Source organism: Xiphophorus maculatus, chromosome 3 (genome assembly GCF_002775205.1).
Source record: "Xiphophorus maculatus strain JP 163 A chromosome 3, X_maculatus-5.0-male, whole genome shotgun sequence".
In the NCBI taxonomy this organism is placed as follows: Eukaryota; Metazoa; Chordata; class Actinopteri; order Cyprinodontiformes; family Poeciliidae; genus Xiphophorus; species Xiphophorus maculatus.
In genome coordinates this window covers 32,863,103-32,876,131 of record NC_036445.1, presented here as the reverse complement: position 1 = coordinate 32,876,131, position 13,029 = coordinate 32,863,103, and the positions used below count along the sequence as shown (strand labels likewise).

Below are 13,029 nucleotides of genomic sequence, written 5' to 3'. Positions count from 1 at the left end.
TTTTCCACCATTAGCACATTTAGCAGTGAGGGAATTAAGTTGATTGACAGCGCTAAGACCCTCCTCCTGGTCCTGATTGGTTGTTTTGGTTGGAACGGTGCATTACTTTAGCCAGCAATAGCAGCTCAGGGAGCAGGTGGAGGAGATTGATTGTTTTCACAGATTATCTGTCTCATAACAAACTGGCATGACATGGTGACAACTTTAACAAATATGGAGAAAACATTTTTTTAAATTAAAGTTATATACTGCAGCTGAACAAAATGCAACTACATAGCATTTTTTGAGAAGTCTGGATTGCTTCATATATATTTTGCATGTTGCCTATGACTGTTGTTCATATGGAGACATTTCAGTAAGCTAAAAATTTAAGCAACCTACTTGCTTACTGTATGCAGACTGTTGCATGTAAAAATCATGAGCACTAAATATTGTGCTAGTATCAGTATTGGACCTGTTAGTCATAAATAGGAAATATTTAAGTTATTTGTATGATAATTTGTTTTTTATTTTATTATATTTAGTAAGAAGACTGATATTTGTTCAGGCCATTTTTATTGTGAAATTTAGATTTATTTTGAAAGGCTTGCTTCCTGTCGGACCATATATTGTATTAAAAAAGCTTGACGGATTACCCAGACAAGGAGCAATATAGTTTTTGACCGTGTAAGCTGTGTATGTTTTGGAAAAGGAAAAAGAGGAATTGTAAAACTGACGTATCGTCATTTTTGTATTTGCATTTTTTCGTTACTTTTTACTGATAAAGAATTTTTGTTAAATTCACGGTTTGCACGCGTCCTTTACTTCCAGTGTCTAAGGAATGACACAGATATTGGATCTGTTGCCATAACAGGACCAAAGAAAGCAAGGCAGCTGCAAGCCTTTAAAATTGTGACATTTTGTTGGGTCAGATGGATAGAAATTGTAACAGCAGCTGCATGGGGGGGGCCCAATTTAATTTTTTGTCATGAGGCCCAAGATTCCTGGCGGCGCCTCTGCCTTGTGCTAACATATCGCATTGAGCATGACGAAAAGAGTGAGTCGGACTTCTTTGAGTAAAGCCAACTGAGTCTAAGATGGCGCTAAAGGCTATCCTTAGGCTATCACCCTCAGTGATAGTATATGCATGTTAAAATCCCCACTACTATGATCTTATCAGTATTTGCCACTAGATCAGATAATGAGATATGATGTAAAAATTGAGAGTAAAGGCCTGATAGAGGATAAACAATAAACAAGTTGCAACCAGAATGAGGAAAACTAGGGATTCAATGTTAATCCTGAACTGTAGCTATTAACATGTTCAGAAGCTGTAGAGAGGTGTGTTAAACTGAGACTCTTTCTTGGTCTGGATCCAGAATTGTCATTGTTTAACCAGATTCCTAGAAAAGAGCTGCTGCATCCAAAGTGGGATGGATGCCGTCTGTCCGGATCAGACCGAGTTTTCCCCAAAATGTTCACCAAAGTCCTGGTGACTTTTTCCGGTACATTCAGGGTCTATTGAAGTTCACTGACTTTAGTATAAACTTGACATGCTGTTCCTTCTGTGATGTTTCCAGATAGATCAGGAGCAGTTCAAAAAGATTCTGGGCTACATCAGCAGTGGGAAGAGAGAAGGTGCCAAACTGATGTGTGGAGGAGGAGTGGCAGCAGACAGAGGCTACTTCATCCAGCCTACAGTGTTTGGAGATGTCCAGGACAACATGATCATTGCCAGGGAGGAGGTAGAGTGGTGTGGATGGTTGGCTAGACGGTGTACAATGCTTTGGGTTTTTCCTCCAGGCTTGTATGTTTTCTGAGATCTCCATGGTCTGCTTAGACATGCATGAAGAGATGCAGGCAAGCGGTTGTATTTTCAAGCCCTGCCACTAGTGGTGAAAGTGTTACTCCACCCTCTACCTGCTTTCATCAGTTCTGCCTCCTTTAGGAGGAGGAGCATTTATTTATTTATTTCAAACATGATAGAAGTATAAGTTAACACACATGAACAAGGAATGCAAAAGGCATATTTTTTGTACCATAATAAGAAGTAAGAAACTTATAAGCTCCTACCCCGTAAACTCGTACAATATTTTCAGATGGACCCTCATTATTAAAACAAATTAAAAAAATAAAATGAAAAAAAAAACATAGGTTAATTAATGTTCCATTTTATCTGGGTTTACGTATGTCTAAGTATATACATCCATACCCACACACACATGCGTTAGCTTCAATTTACATGTGCACTTTAGAGCTGTCTCTCACCCATATTTCTATATCTTGTTAAAATGACATCCTTGTATTTCCTTTTAAATTGTATTAAATTTTGATTTTGTTTTAACTCATTTAACTTGTTCCATAATTTTACACCATGAATTGAAATACAAAAGCTTTCATGTTGTGTGTGTACCTTAGGAGTTACTTAAGTTTGAGTAACCCCTTAAGTTATATCCTCCTTCTTTTACAAAAATCATGCTCTGTATGAGCTCAGGTAGCAGTTTATTAGATGCCTTAAACATAATTTGAGCAATTTTAAATTCCACCAGATCTTCATATTTAAGAATTGTAGATTTAACAGCACTGAATAGAGAACGTGTAGCTTCTAATTTATACTACAAACATTAGCTTCTTTACTGATTAACAAACAGTCAATATTTCCATTATATTCTTCTAAAAAATAGTGTCAGTAATAGAGCAGATCAAACATGACTGGCCACATGTTCCTTCCACTGGGCTGTGAGGTGGAGGTGTGGGCTTGGTCTGGTCTCCACCTCCACTTGGATATAATCACATCCTCTTTGTGTCCCCTTACTCTGTTAATCTCTACAACACTTGTGATGAGAGCCACTGTTCTTCAATGATTTAGGGAACAAGGGATGCATGATGTTTCTGCATCAAACTCTGTATTAGCCAACATATCTGTACCAGTCCACTAATTAAAACTGGGTCAACATTAACCAATGTTTATTTCCATCTTGTTCCTGTTTGGATATGTGTTTCAGGAGGGGGAAGTGGGTTGGTTGGGTTAGTCATGTGGTATAAGTTTGATGGGATCATAATGCAGTGCAGGATTATGGGATGTTTTACTGAAGTTTTTTCCCCCCTACAATGTTAAGCATCATCCATCCACACCCACATAGCTCATTGAGGCTATGTTATGATTTACTTTGCCTGGGTGAACATTTACTTCTATTTTTCTGTTTTTTTTTTCTAGATTTTTGGTCCAGTGATGCAGATCTTTAAATTTAAAACACTGGAGGAGGTTATAACCAGAGCCAACGACACCAAATATGGACTTGCAGCTTCAGTTTTCACAACTGACATTGACAAAGCGAACTATGTTTCCAGTGGGCTCCGGGCTGGCACAGTCTGGTATGTGGGCCTTTTCTGAAGATTTATCTAAGCTAGGGGTGCCTAGAGTCGGTCCTGAAGGGCTGGCATCCTGCATGTTTTAGTTCTCTCCTTGGTAGTACGAACAACCTTATCAGCATGTCAGTGTTCTTCTTGGGCCTTTTAACGAGGCCAGCCGAGAGACATAGTCCCTCCAGCGTGTCCTGGGTCTTCCCCGGGACCTCCTCCCGGTGGGACGTGCCCGGAACACCTCACCAGGGAGGCGTCCAGGAGGCATCCTGACCAGGTGCCCGAGCCACCTCAACTAGCTCCTCTTGATGTGAAGGAGCAGCGGCTCTACTCTGAGTCCCTCCCGGATGACTGAGCTTCTCACCCTATCTCTAAGGGAGAGCCCAGACACCCTACGGAGAAAACCCATTTCGGCCGCTTGTATCCGCGATCTCGTTCTTTCGGTCATGACCCAAAGCTCATCACCATAGATGAGGGTGGGAACGTAGATAGACCAGTAAATCGAGAGCTTCACTTTTTGGCTCAGCTCTTTCTTCACCACGACGGACCGGTACAGCGCCCGCTTAACGGTAGACGCTGCGCCAATCCGCCTGCCGACCTCCTGCTCCCTTCTTCCCCCATTCGTGAACAAGATCCCAAGATACTTGAACTCCTCCACTTGGGGCAGGACAACCCCCCTGACCCAGAGAAGGCACTCTACCCTTTTCCAGCTCAAGACCATGGCCTCAAATTTGGAGGCGCTGATCCTCATCCCGGCCGCTTCACACTCGGCTGCGAACCGCTCCAGCAAGAGCTGCAGATCACGACCTGATGAAGCCAAAAGGACCACATCGTCTGGAAAAAGCAGAGATGAGATCCTAAGGCCACCAAAACGGATCCCCTCAACACCTTGGCTGCACCTAGAAATTCTGTCCATGAAAGTGATGAACAGAATCGGTGACAAAGGGCAGCCCTGGCGGAGTCCAACTCTCACCGGAAACGAGCCCGACTTACTGCCGGCAATGCGGACCAGACTCTGACACCGGTCATACAGGGACCTGACAGCCCGTATCAAAGGGCCCGGTACCCCATACTCCCGGAGAACCCCCCACAGGGCTCCCCGAGGGACACGGTCGAACGCCTTCTCCAAGTCCACAAAACACATGTAGACTGGTTGGGCGAACTCCCATGCACCCTCCAGGACCCTGCCGAGGGTGTAGAGCTGGTCCAGAGTTCCATGACCAGGACGAAAACCACACTGCTCTTCCTGAATCCGAGGTTCGACTATCGGACGGACCCTCCTCTCCAGGACCCCCGAATAGACCTTGCCAGGGAGGCTTAAGAGTGTGACCCCTCTATAGTTGGAGCACACCCTCTGGTCCCCCTTTTTGAACAGGGGGACCACCACCCCAGTCTGCCAATCCAGGGGAACTGCCCCCGATGTCCATGCGATATTGCAGAGTCGCGTCAGCCAACACAACCCTACAACATCCAGAGCCTTAAGGAACTCCGGGCGGATCTCATCCACCCCCGGGGCCCTGCCACCGAGGAGCTTTTTAACCACCTTGGCGACCTCGTCCCCAGAGATTGGTGAGCCCAGCCCAGAGTCCCCAGGCTCAGCTTCCTCAATGGAAGGCAAGTTGGTGGGGTTGAGGAGGTCTTCGAAGTACTCTGCCCACCGGTCCACAACGTCCCGAGTAGAGGTCAGCAGCACACCATCTCCACTATAAACAGTGTTGGTGCTGCCCCCCCCCCCCCCCTTCCACGCCGGATGGTGGACCAGAATCGCCTCGAGGCCGTACGGAAGTCTTTCTCCATGGCCTCTCCAAACTCCTCCCACGCCCGAGTTTTTGCCTCAGCAACCACCCGAGCCGCATGCCGCTTCGCCCGCCGGTACCCATCAGCTGCTTCCGGAGTCCACAGGCCAAAAAGGCCCGATAGGACTCCTTCTTCAGCCTGACGGCATCCCTCACCGAGGGTGTCCACCAACGGGTTCGAGGGTTGCAGCCGCGACAGGCACCAACAACCTTGCGGCCACAGCTCCGATCGGCCGCCTCGACAATGGAGTCACGGAACATGGTCCACTCAGAATCCATGTCCCCCACCTCCCCCGGGACGTGTTCGAAGTTTTGCCGGAGATGGGAGTTAAAGCTCCGTCTCACAGGGGATTCCGCCAGACATTCCCAACAGACCCTCACAACACGTTTGGGCCTGCCAGGTCTGACCGGCTTTCTCCCCCACCACCAGAGCCAACTCACCACCAGGTAGTGGTCAGTGGACAGCTCCGCACCTCTCTTCACCCAAGTGTCCAAGATATACGGCCACAGATCTGATGAAACGATGACAAAGTCGATCATCGAACTGCGGCCTAGGGTGTCCTGGTGCCAAGTGCACATATGGACACCCTTATGCTTGAACATGGTGTTCGTTATGGACAATCTATGACGAGCACAGAAGTCCAGCAACAGAACACCGCTCGAGTTCAGGTCGGGCGGGCCGTTCCTCCCCACCACGCCCCTCCAGGTCTCACTGTTGTTGCCCACGTGAGCGTTGAAGTCCCCCAGCAGAACAAGGGAGTCCCCAGGAGGAGCACTCTCCAGTACCCCCTCTAAGGACTCCAAAAAGGGTGGGTAATCTGAACTGTCGTTCGGCCCGTAAGCACAAACGACAGTCAGAACCCGTCCCCCCACCCGTAGGCGGAGGGATGCTACCCTCTCGTTCACCGGGGTAAACCCCAACGTACAGGCGCCGAGATGGGGAGCAACAAGTATGCCCACTCCTGCCCGACGTCTCTCACCCTGGGCAACTCCAGAGTGGAAGTATGTCCAGCCCCTCTCAAGGAGACTGGTTCCAGAACCAGAGCCATGCGTCGAGGTGAGACCGACTATTTCTAGCCGGAACCTCTCGACCTCACGCACTAGCTCCGGCTCCTTCCCCACCAGAGAGGTGACATTCCACGTCCCAAGAGCCAGCTTCTGCAACCGAGGATCGGACCGCCAGGGTCCCCTCCCTTGGCCGCCGCCCATCACACAGTGCACCCGACCCCTTTGGCCCCTCCCACGGGTGGTGGGCCCATGGGAGGGGGGCCCATGTTTCCTCTTCGGGCTGAGCCCGGCCGGGCTCCATGGGTAAAAGCTCGGCCACCAGATGCTCGCCATCGTGCCCCCACTCCAGGCCTGGCTCCAGAGTGGGGCCCCGGTGACCCGCGTCCGGGCGAGGGAACACCAAGTCCAAGGTTTTCCTTCATCATTGGGGTCTTCGGGCTGTGCTTTGTCTGATCCCTCACCTAGGACCTGTCTGCCTTGGGTGACCCTACCAGGGGCATGAAGCCCCAGACATCATAGCTCCTAGGATCATTGGGACACTCAAACCCCTCCACCACGATAAGGTGGCAGTCCAAGGAGGAGACCCCTGATCTAAGCCAACCTTAATTTAACTAGGATAGCTCAGTTTTCGAGTCCTTCCCATATCGGCTCAACAGGGCCAAAAGGCCGGAGTCCACCCTGACGACTCTGATGGCTCAAATTAGCATCCCTTCTTCAATTGTAAATGTGGTCGTTGACCGTCAGGCCAGAAGGTAGGAGTGTGAATAGTCCATGTTGGGGGTGGGTATCTATGATACCTGCAGGAGATCAGGTCTCCTGTAGGTAGTGCTCTTCAGTTTAGTTTTGAAGCATACATGAAGTGTTTTTGGAGAGATGTGACCTTTTGCAGCTGATCCATGATGTTGTGCTGCATTATCCAGGTCATTTTGCCAAATGTACATAGAGTTTGCAAAACATAAAATCTGTTTCAAAAAATATGCAAAGGTTTTTCTAAAAGAAATTAGTAATGTTTCTCTTTGAAATAAAGCTAAGAGGGTTTAAAATGACAGTTTAGAAATAAACTAACCAAATTAATTGTGTTGATCCACCTCAAAAAAATCATGCAAAAAGTGTAAGCAAAAGAAATCTGGGAGACTTTGCACATGCAAATTTGCATGCAGCCTTTTGTGCTGTGGAGGATAAATAGGTGACTGCTTCACCTATTTAGTTCACAAGAACTAATGGCATTTATTTCAGTCATAATCTTGCGGGGGGTGACCAAGGTCAGTCCTGCACTTTATATTTTATATTTAGATTTATATTCATATTTTATACTGTTGAAAATGACAACAAAGTCAGTCGAAGTCGAAGTCTAAGGAACAATTGTGCAACTGTGAGATGCGTTGAGGCCATTACCAGGGTACTGATAAGGTAATGGCCCTATTTACTGAACAAAAGCACCTGCTAGATAAAATCCTTCAGGCCAGTTGGACTATCGAAGCCGAAATAGGTATACGTCAAAGTGGACTAACTCAAGCTATTCTGCTTGGTGGGGGACATGAAGTTGTTGCCAATCAGATAGTGTGAACTATATTTAGAAAAAAATTGTATAAATCAAAAGGAAGGCTGGCTACAAAGTGTGGTTTGTATGTAGACAAAGTTGTTGGTGCCTCTGTTAATGAATGAAAAACCCACAAAAGTCACTGAAATAACTAAACTGACAAAAGGCAATGAAATAAAATGTACTGAAAATGAACCGGTGATATTCAGACGTTGGTTTTGATTTGTGGTTCATTAAAAAAACAACTAATGGACAAAAATGATGGTACCTCTAGAAAAGATTGAGAATGATTAGACCACAGAGACATGTTAAACTAAGCCGTGACCACTAAGCATTCCCAGTGTTTTCTAGGTTATAATCAGTCAGTCGACCTATTTAAATGGTGATCAGTTGTCCGTCTGCTGTTTGGTGACATGGTGTGTTCCACACTGAACATGGACCACAGGCAGTAAGGGAGAGGGCTGTCCTAGGAGATTAGAAAGATAATCATAGAGCAGCTTGTTAAAAGTAATGACTATCGGAGCGTCTCCAAGCAGCTTGATGCTCTTCTGACTACAGCTGCAGAGATTATTCAGAAGTTACAGGGCCACTAGACTGTTGCTAACCTCCCTGGTTGTGGGAGGAAAACTGAAGAGAAGGATGAAATGAATGGTGACCAAAGAGCCCAGAACAACTTTCAAAGAAATTAAAGGTGAACTCCAAGGTCAAGGTACGTTAGAGTAAGATCGCATACATCAGGTTTTCCATCATTGTTTGAGCCAAAGTAAACGTCATGGCAGATGACCAAGGAGGAAAACAACGTATAAAAAAGTGAGGGTGAAATTTTCCACAATACATGTTGACAAACCACAAAGCTTCTGGGAAAATGTCCATGAGACAGATCAGACAAAACTGGAGCTTTTTGGCAAGGCACATCAGCTCTATGTTCACAGACGCAAAAATGAAGCAGATCAAGAGAAGAACATAGTTTACTCTCGCCTGGAGAACTCACCCTTCAAACCTGAAATGGTGACATGAGTTTGTCCACCAAGATTGGACCAGAATATCTGTGGACAGGTACAGAAGTCTCATTGACGGTTACAGAAATCCTTTGATTGCAGGGATTATCTTCAAAGGTTGATCAACAAAATATTAAGTTACAGGCCCCATAACTTTCGTCCAGCACTATTTCATCAGGTTTTTCTTAATGATTCTGTTGTTATTACAGTGGAAAGCAGGTGTTGCTGTAAAATCTCATTTATGTTTTAATCTTTCGTGATACAACATGAAAGGGAAACCGTATTAAATGTAGACAAATAGTTTGTGTTGGTCATCAGTTTGGGATGATAGTCCATTTATAGGTTCAGAGATCAACTATAAAACACCAAATGTTTTTGATAACTTGTCCAGTGGGAGGCCGTCCAGGTGAACTTGGTCATCAACAGAACAATGACACCAAACACAGCAAGTCTTTGATGTCAGACAAATAAATTTCAATAGCCCAGTCAAAGTCCAGAGCTCAGTCTGAATGCACCGATACATGCTAACATATTTTGGCAAACAAAAAATACATTGTAAAATGGAGCGCCTCAGAAATTCCTTCAACTTGCTACTAAATGTAGGTGAAAAGGGGTGGAATTACTTTACTACTGCTCTGTGTATAATATGCATCTAAAATGACTTTTGTTTCCCTCTTTCTCTGCAGGATAAACTGTTACAACGTGTTTGCTTCCCAGGCTCCATTTGGAGGCTACAAAGCCTCAGGTAATGGCAGAGAGTTGGGAGAGTATGGACTGGAAGCCTACACAGAAGTTAAAACGGTAATTACCCAAACATGCGCCTCACATCCTGAAAGCTAACAATGACTGCATCAAGTCTGAATTGGCCTGGCAGTGGTTGGAGCAGACAAGGTGCGGAGGGGAGGAGTCTTAGAAATGAAGCAACAGATTGACCAACAGGTAGAGAATTTATAGACTTATAAATGGTGAACCATTAACTGTAGCAATTCATCAGCTACCTCAGAAATAAAAATCTTAGTCTTATTAATACAAAAAATCTCTTGGTCTTGATCTAACAAGTCTATCTGAAGGGTCATTCTTTCAGTCTTCATTCTTAGAGTACCAATAAAAACTGATTATACAGGATATAGTCACTAAGAAAATATTAATAACCACACTGATATATTTTTTGATGATTAAACAAGTCAAGTAACAAACATGGAATCTACTTGAGGAGGAATTTCAAAGGAAAGTGAAACTAAATGTTCACATGAACCTGATTAAACATCCAACTTTATAACATCAGAATCAGTGATTCTTTCTGAAAGGTAAACTCGGGTCCAGCAGGGTCGTGGATATGATTTCAAATGTAACTAAATACTTTTATCAAAACAAAAGGTAAAATGTTGAAAGACACATCCCATGGTCATGGAAATGATGTCAATCTGTTTTAAGGAGATTGCAAAAACTGGAAGGATAGTGGGGACCAATCGTCTTTGAGGAAGAAATGTGGCCAGAAAAATATCCTGTATGGTTGTGATTTGTAATCACTTAAACGTTTGAAATCAAATTGAAGGAAAAATAGAGTAGAACTCTGGGCTATGTTTAATAGTGAAAGAGCATTTTCACATGCACAATGTAAAGAACTCAAGGGATTGGAACTGAACAGCTGTGTATCCTTAAGAAAACCACAAATCATTGAGGCTAACCTGACAAAAAGGCCTCAATTTGCTAGGGAGCATAAAGATTCAACTCTGGACTCAAACCACGTGACCTTTTCTGTTGCTCCAGATTTATCTTGTTCCAGAGTGATGGGAACATCTGGGTAAGCAGAGAGCCAGGTGAAATGATTACCCATCATGCCTAGTGGCCAATGTACAAGCCTGTGGGGGCAGTGCTGTAGTCTTGGGTTGCTGTAGTTAGTCATGTCTGGGGTCAGCAACAGTATGTGTTCAGACTGAGTTCAGATGGCTATCTGAATATACTGAATGGCCAGGTTATTTCATCAATGGATTTCTTCTTCATTGATGGAACGGTGATATCACAAGATGACAATGAATCAAGATGCCAGGACTCAACAGGCTTGGATTGAAAAAGTGGTTCAGGGAGTGTGAGACATAATTTTCACACATGGTTTGGCCAGAGAATCTTTGGGATGTGCTGGAGAACTCTTTGCACAGTGGTCAGACCCTACCATCATCATTGGTGAAAAATGAATACAACACTGGATGCAAATAAATCTTGTGACATTGCAAAGCTTATCAAAACAATGTCCCAGCAAGTGTGTGCCATTATCAAAGCTAAAGGCAGTTCAACAAAATATTACTGTCTGACCTTTTTCTTTGGTGGGAACTTTTTTTCTTTCTTTTTTTAGCCAGTGTACATAATACTGCTCCTTTAACTCCACTGACCATTGCTTGGCACTGGTTCTGCCCATCTCTATGTTAGTCTACACAGAAGTTGCCACATCATCAGGCCAAGGAGTTTAGAAGATCTTACTAAAAATGATTCTTTCAAATCTTTTAATTCATGTTTACAGACTGACACAGCCTCAAAACAAAGCCTGAGTCTTGCTTTCTGGAGCAGCAGATCACCACTAAAATGCAATAAAACAAGGATGCATTTAACCTTACTGAAGCAATGTATGACCAGAGCAATATCATTCATTTTATAGAGCACAATTTGACATGCACTCAAACAACTTGTAGAGCTCATAGGTGAGCTGTTGCCATACATAAGTCATGGCCAATTAAGATTGGGTAAAATCAGTTCTAATGGTTTCACCTCCAGCCGTCGGCCTGGAGCCTCTGCATGAAGCAAAGCGTAGAACAAGGGGCTGGTGTTTTCCAGGCTACAGGACGAGTGAAAGATGAAATGTTCTGCTTGTTTCAGGTGACAATCAAGGTGCCACAGAAGACTTCTTAAACATTTTCCTGGAAACCTGAGGCATGCTGAGAGGAAAGGTTCAACTGTGATTTTTGAACTGCTTTGGATTATTCTGCTTTCTAATAAATATTTGCACAGAAATGAAATAAAAACTGTACAATGGATCTTTTTCTTTTTCTCTCATCTAGCAAAAATGCATATTCTGTTGCTAAGCTTTACAATTCATTACTGAAACGTTACAACAGATGACTTGTGATAAAATGAGGAAGCCTATAATCAGAGAAACTAACTGTAATTCAGATTTGGTAATGAATAACACTATGCTTCTCTTTGCTTGGCAAATGTTTATTGTGAAAGCAGTTGAGTGAAGTGCAACTTCCTCAATGATGTACGTAATTTTCAGATTGCCTACAAAAGCTGCAACAAGTGGCACCACCAACATTGTGCCAAGAAGCCCAGCAGACACAGATTGATAAATGTGTATTACTTAAGAGTTAGAGTTGAGTAAAGTGGGTTCTTTATGAACAACAAAAAATGAACACAGTTTTTGCTGTGTTACCCTTTGTTGTGACATAATGATTACATAACCTCAAATAGTCCAGTGACGCCAGATGAGGAAGATCTTCAGCAGCCTCCAAATGTCCCTTGCCAGAAAATGCAAGCCCTGCAGTATGAAAATATTGGATGGTAATGTGTTATATGGAACTTTCTACATAATGACACATATCCTCTGAGCGATTGGTATACTTGTGTATCTGTATGACACCTTTTGAACCGAAAAACAGGGCATGCAAATATTGGCAGGTTAATAATATGCTGTGCCAAAATATGCCTCCCCTGCTAACTCAGACAAATAGAGAGTTAAGAAAGATGTAAGCTTTTCTACATAATCACACCTGTTCTATGAGCTAGTGGTATAAGTTTCATGTCAAGGGATGCAGATAATGGCAGGTTCAGAAATTAAAATGTATCCTCTCCTGTATTAATAGACTGGAAAGTTAATGGTGATATAAAATGTTCTACGTAATGGGCCTCTATTTTCTCATGCGTTAAGCTATTATGGTGTTAAAAGAAAAAGCGGAGAACCTCAGACTGTAAAACGTTCGACTCATATGACTCAATAAAGGTGTCAAAACCGTATTTATTTCAATTCATATGCAAAATAAAACCCACCGTTTTAGGATTTACATGGTTAAGAAACATGATAATGTTAGGAATATCTTTAAAAGTTTCCTCTTCGGTCATATTTCAGCTATCAATATGCGAGAGTTTAGAGCGATGCGCGCTCCCGCGACAGGGCACGCAATTCTTGGCAGGTATGCGTTTCTCGGCATAACACCTGTTATCACAGGCATAACTCTATCAAAATGTAACCTCATCGCGAGTGTGTTAACAAAAAGCTAAAGGGGGCAGACATCAGGAACATACCGGTGTTGCTGCAAAATCTGCTGGACTCAGGTACATTCTCGCGGACTTCGGC

General features: G+C 44.0%; 1 protein-coding gene across 2 annotated transcripts in view; it reads left to right on the top strand.

The window, feature by feature from the left end:
- aldh2 (aldehyde dehydrogenase 2 family (mitochondrial)) overlaps positions 1 to 11,713 on the top strand; it is an 87,871-nt gene extending 76,158 nt beyond the window's left edge. Inside the window, exons 10-13 of one of the 2 annotated variants that reach the window (XM_023330572.1) lie at positions 1,560 to 1,724; positions 3,197 to 3,354; positions 9,371 to 9,485; positions 11,556 to 11,713. In XM_023330572.1, the coding sequence (XP_023186340.1) occupies positions 1,560 to 1,724; positions 3,197 to 3,354; positions 9,371 to 9,485; positions 11,556 to 11,588 (471 nt within the window). In that variant the 3' untranslated portion in view covers positions 11,589 to 11,713. The remainder of the gene's footprint in view (positions 1 to 1,559; positions 1,725 to 3,196; positions 3,355 to 9,370; positions 9,486 to 11,555) is intronic. The other variant, XR_002752526.1, reaches the window with a different exon arrangement.
- The last annotated feature ends 1,316 nt before the right edge of the window (positions 11,714 to 13,029 follow it).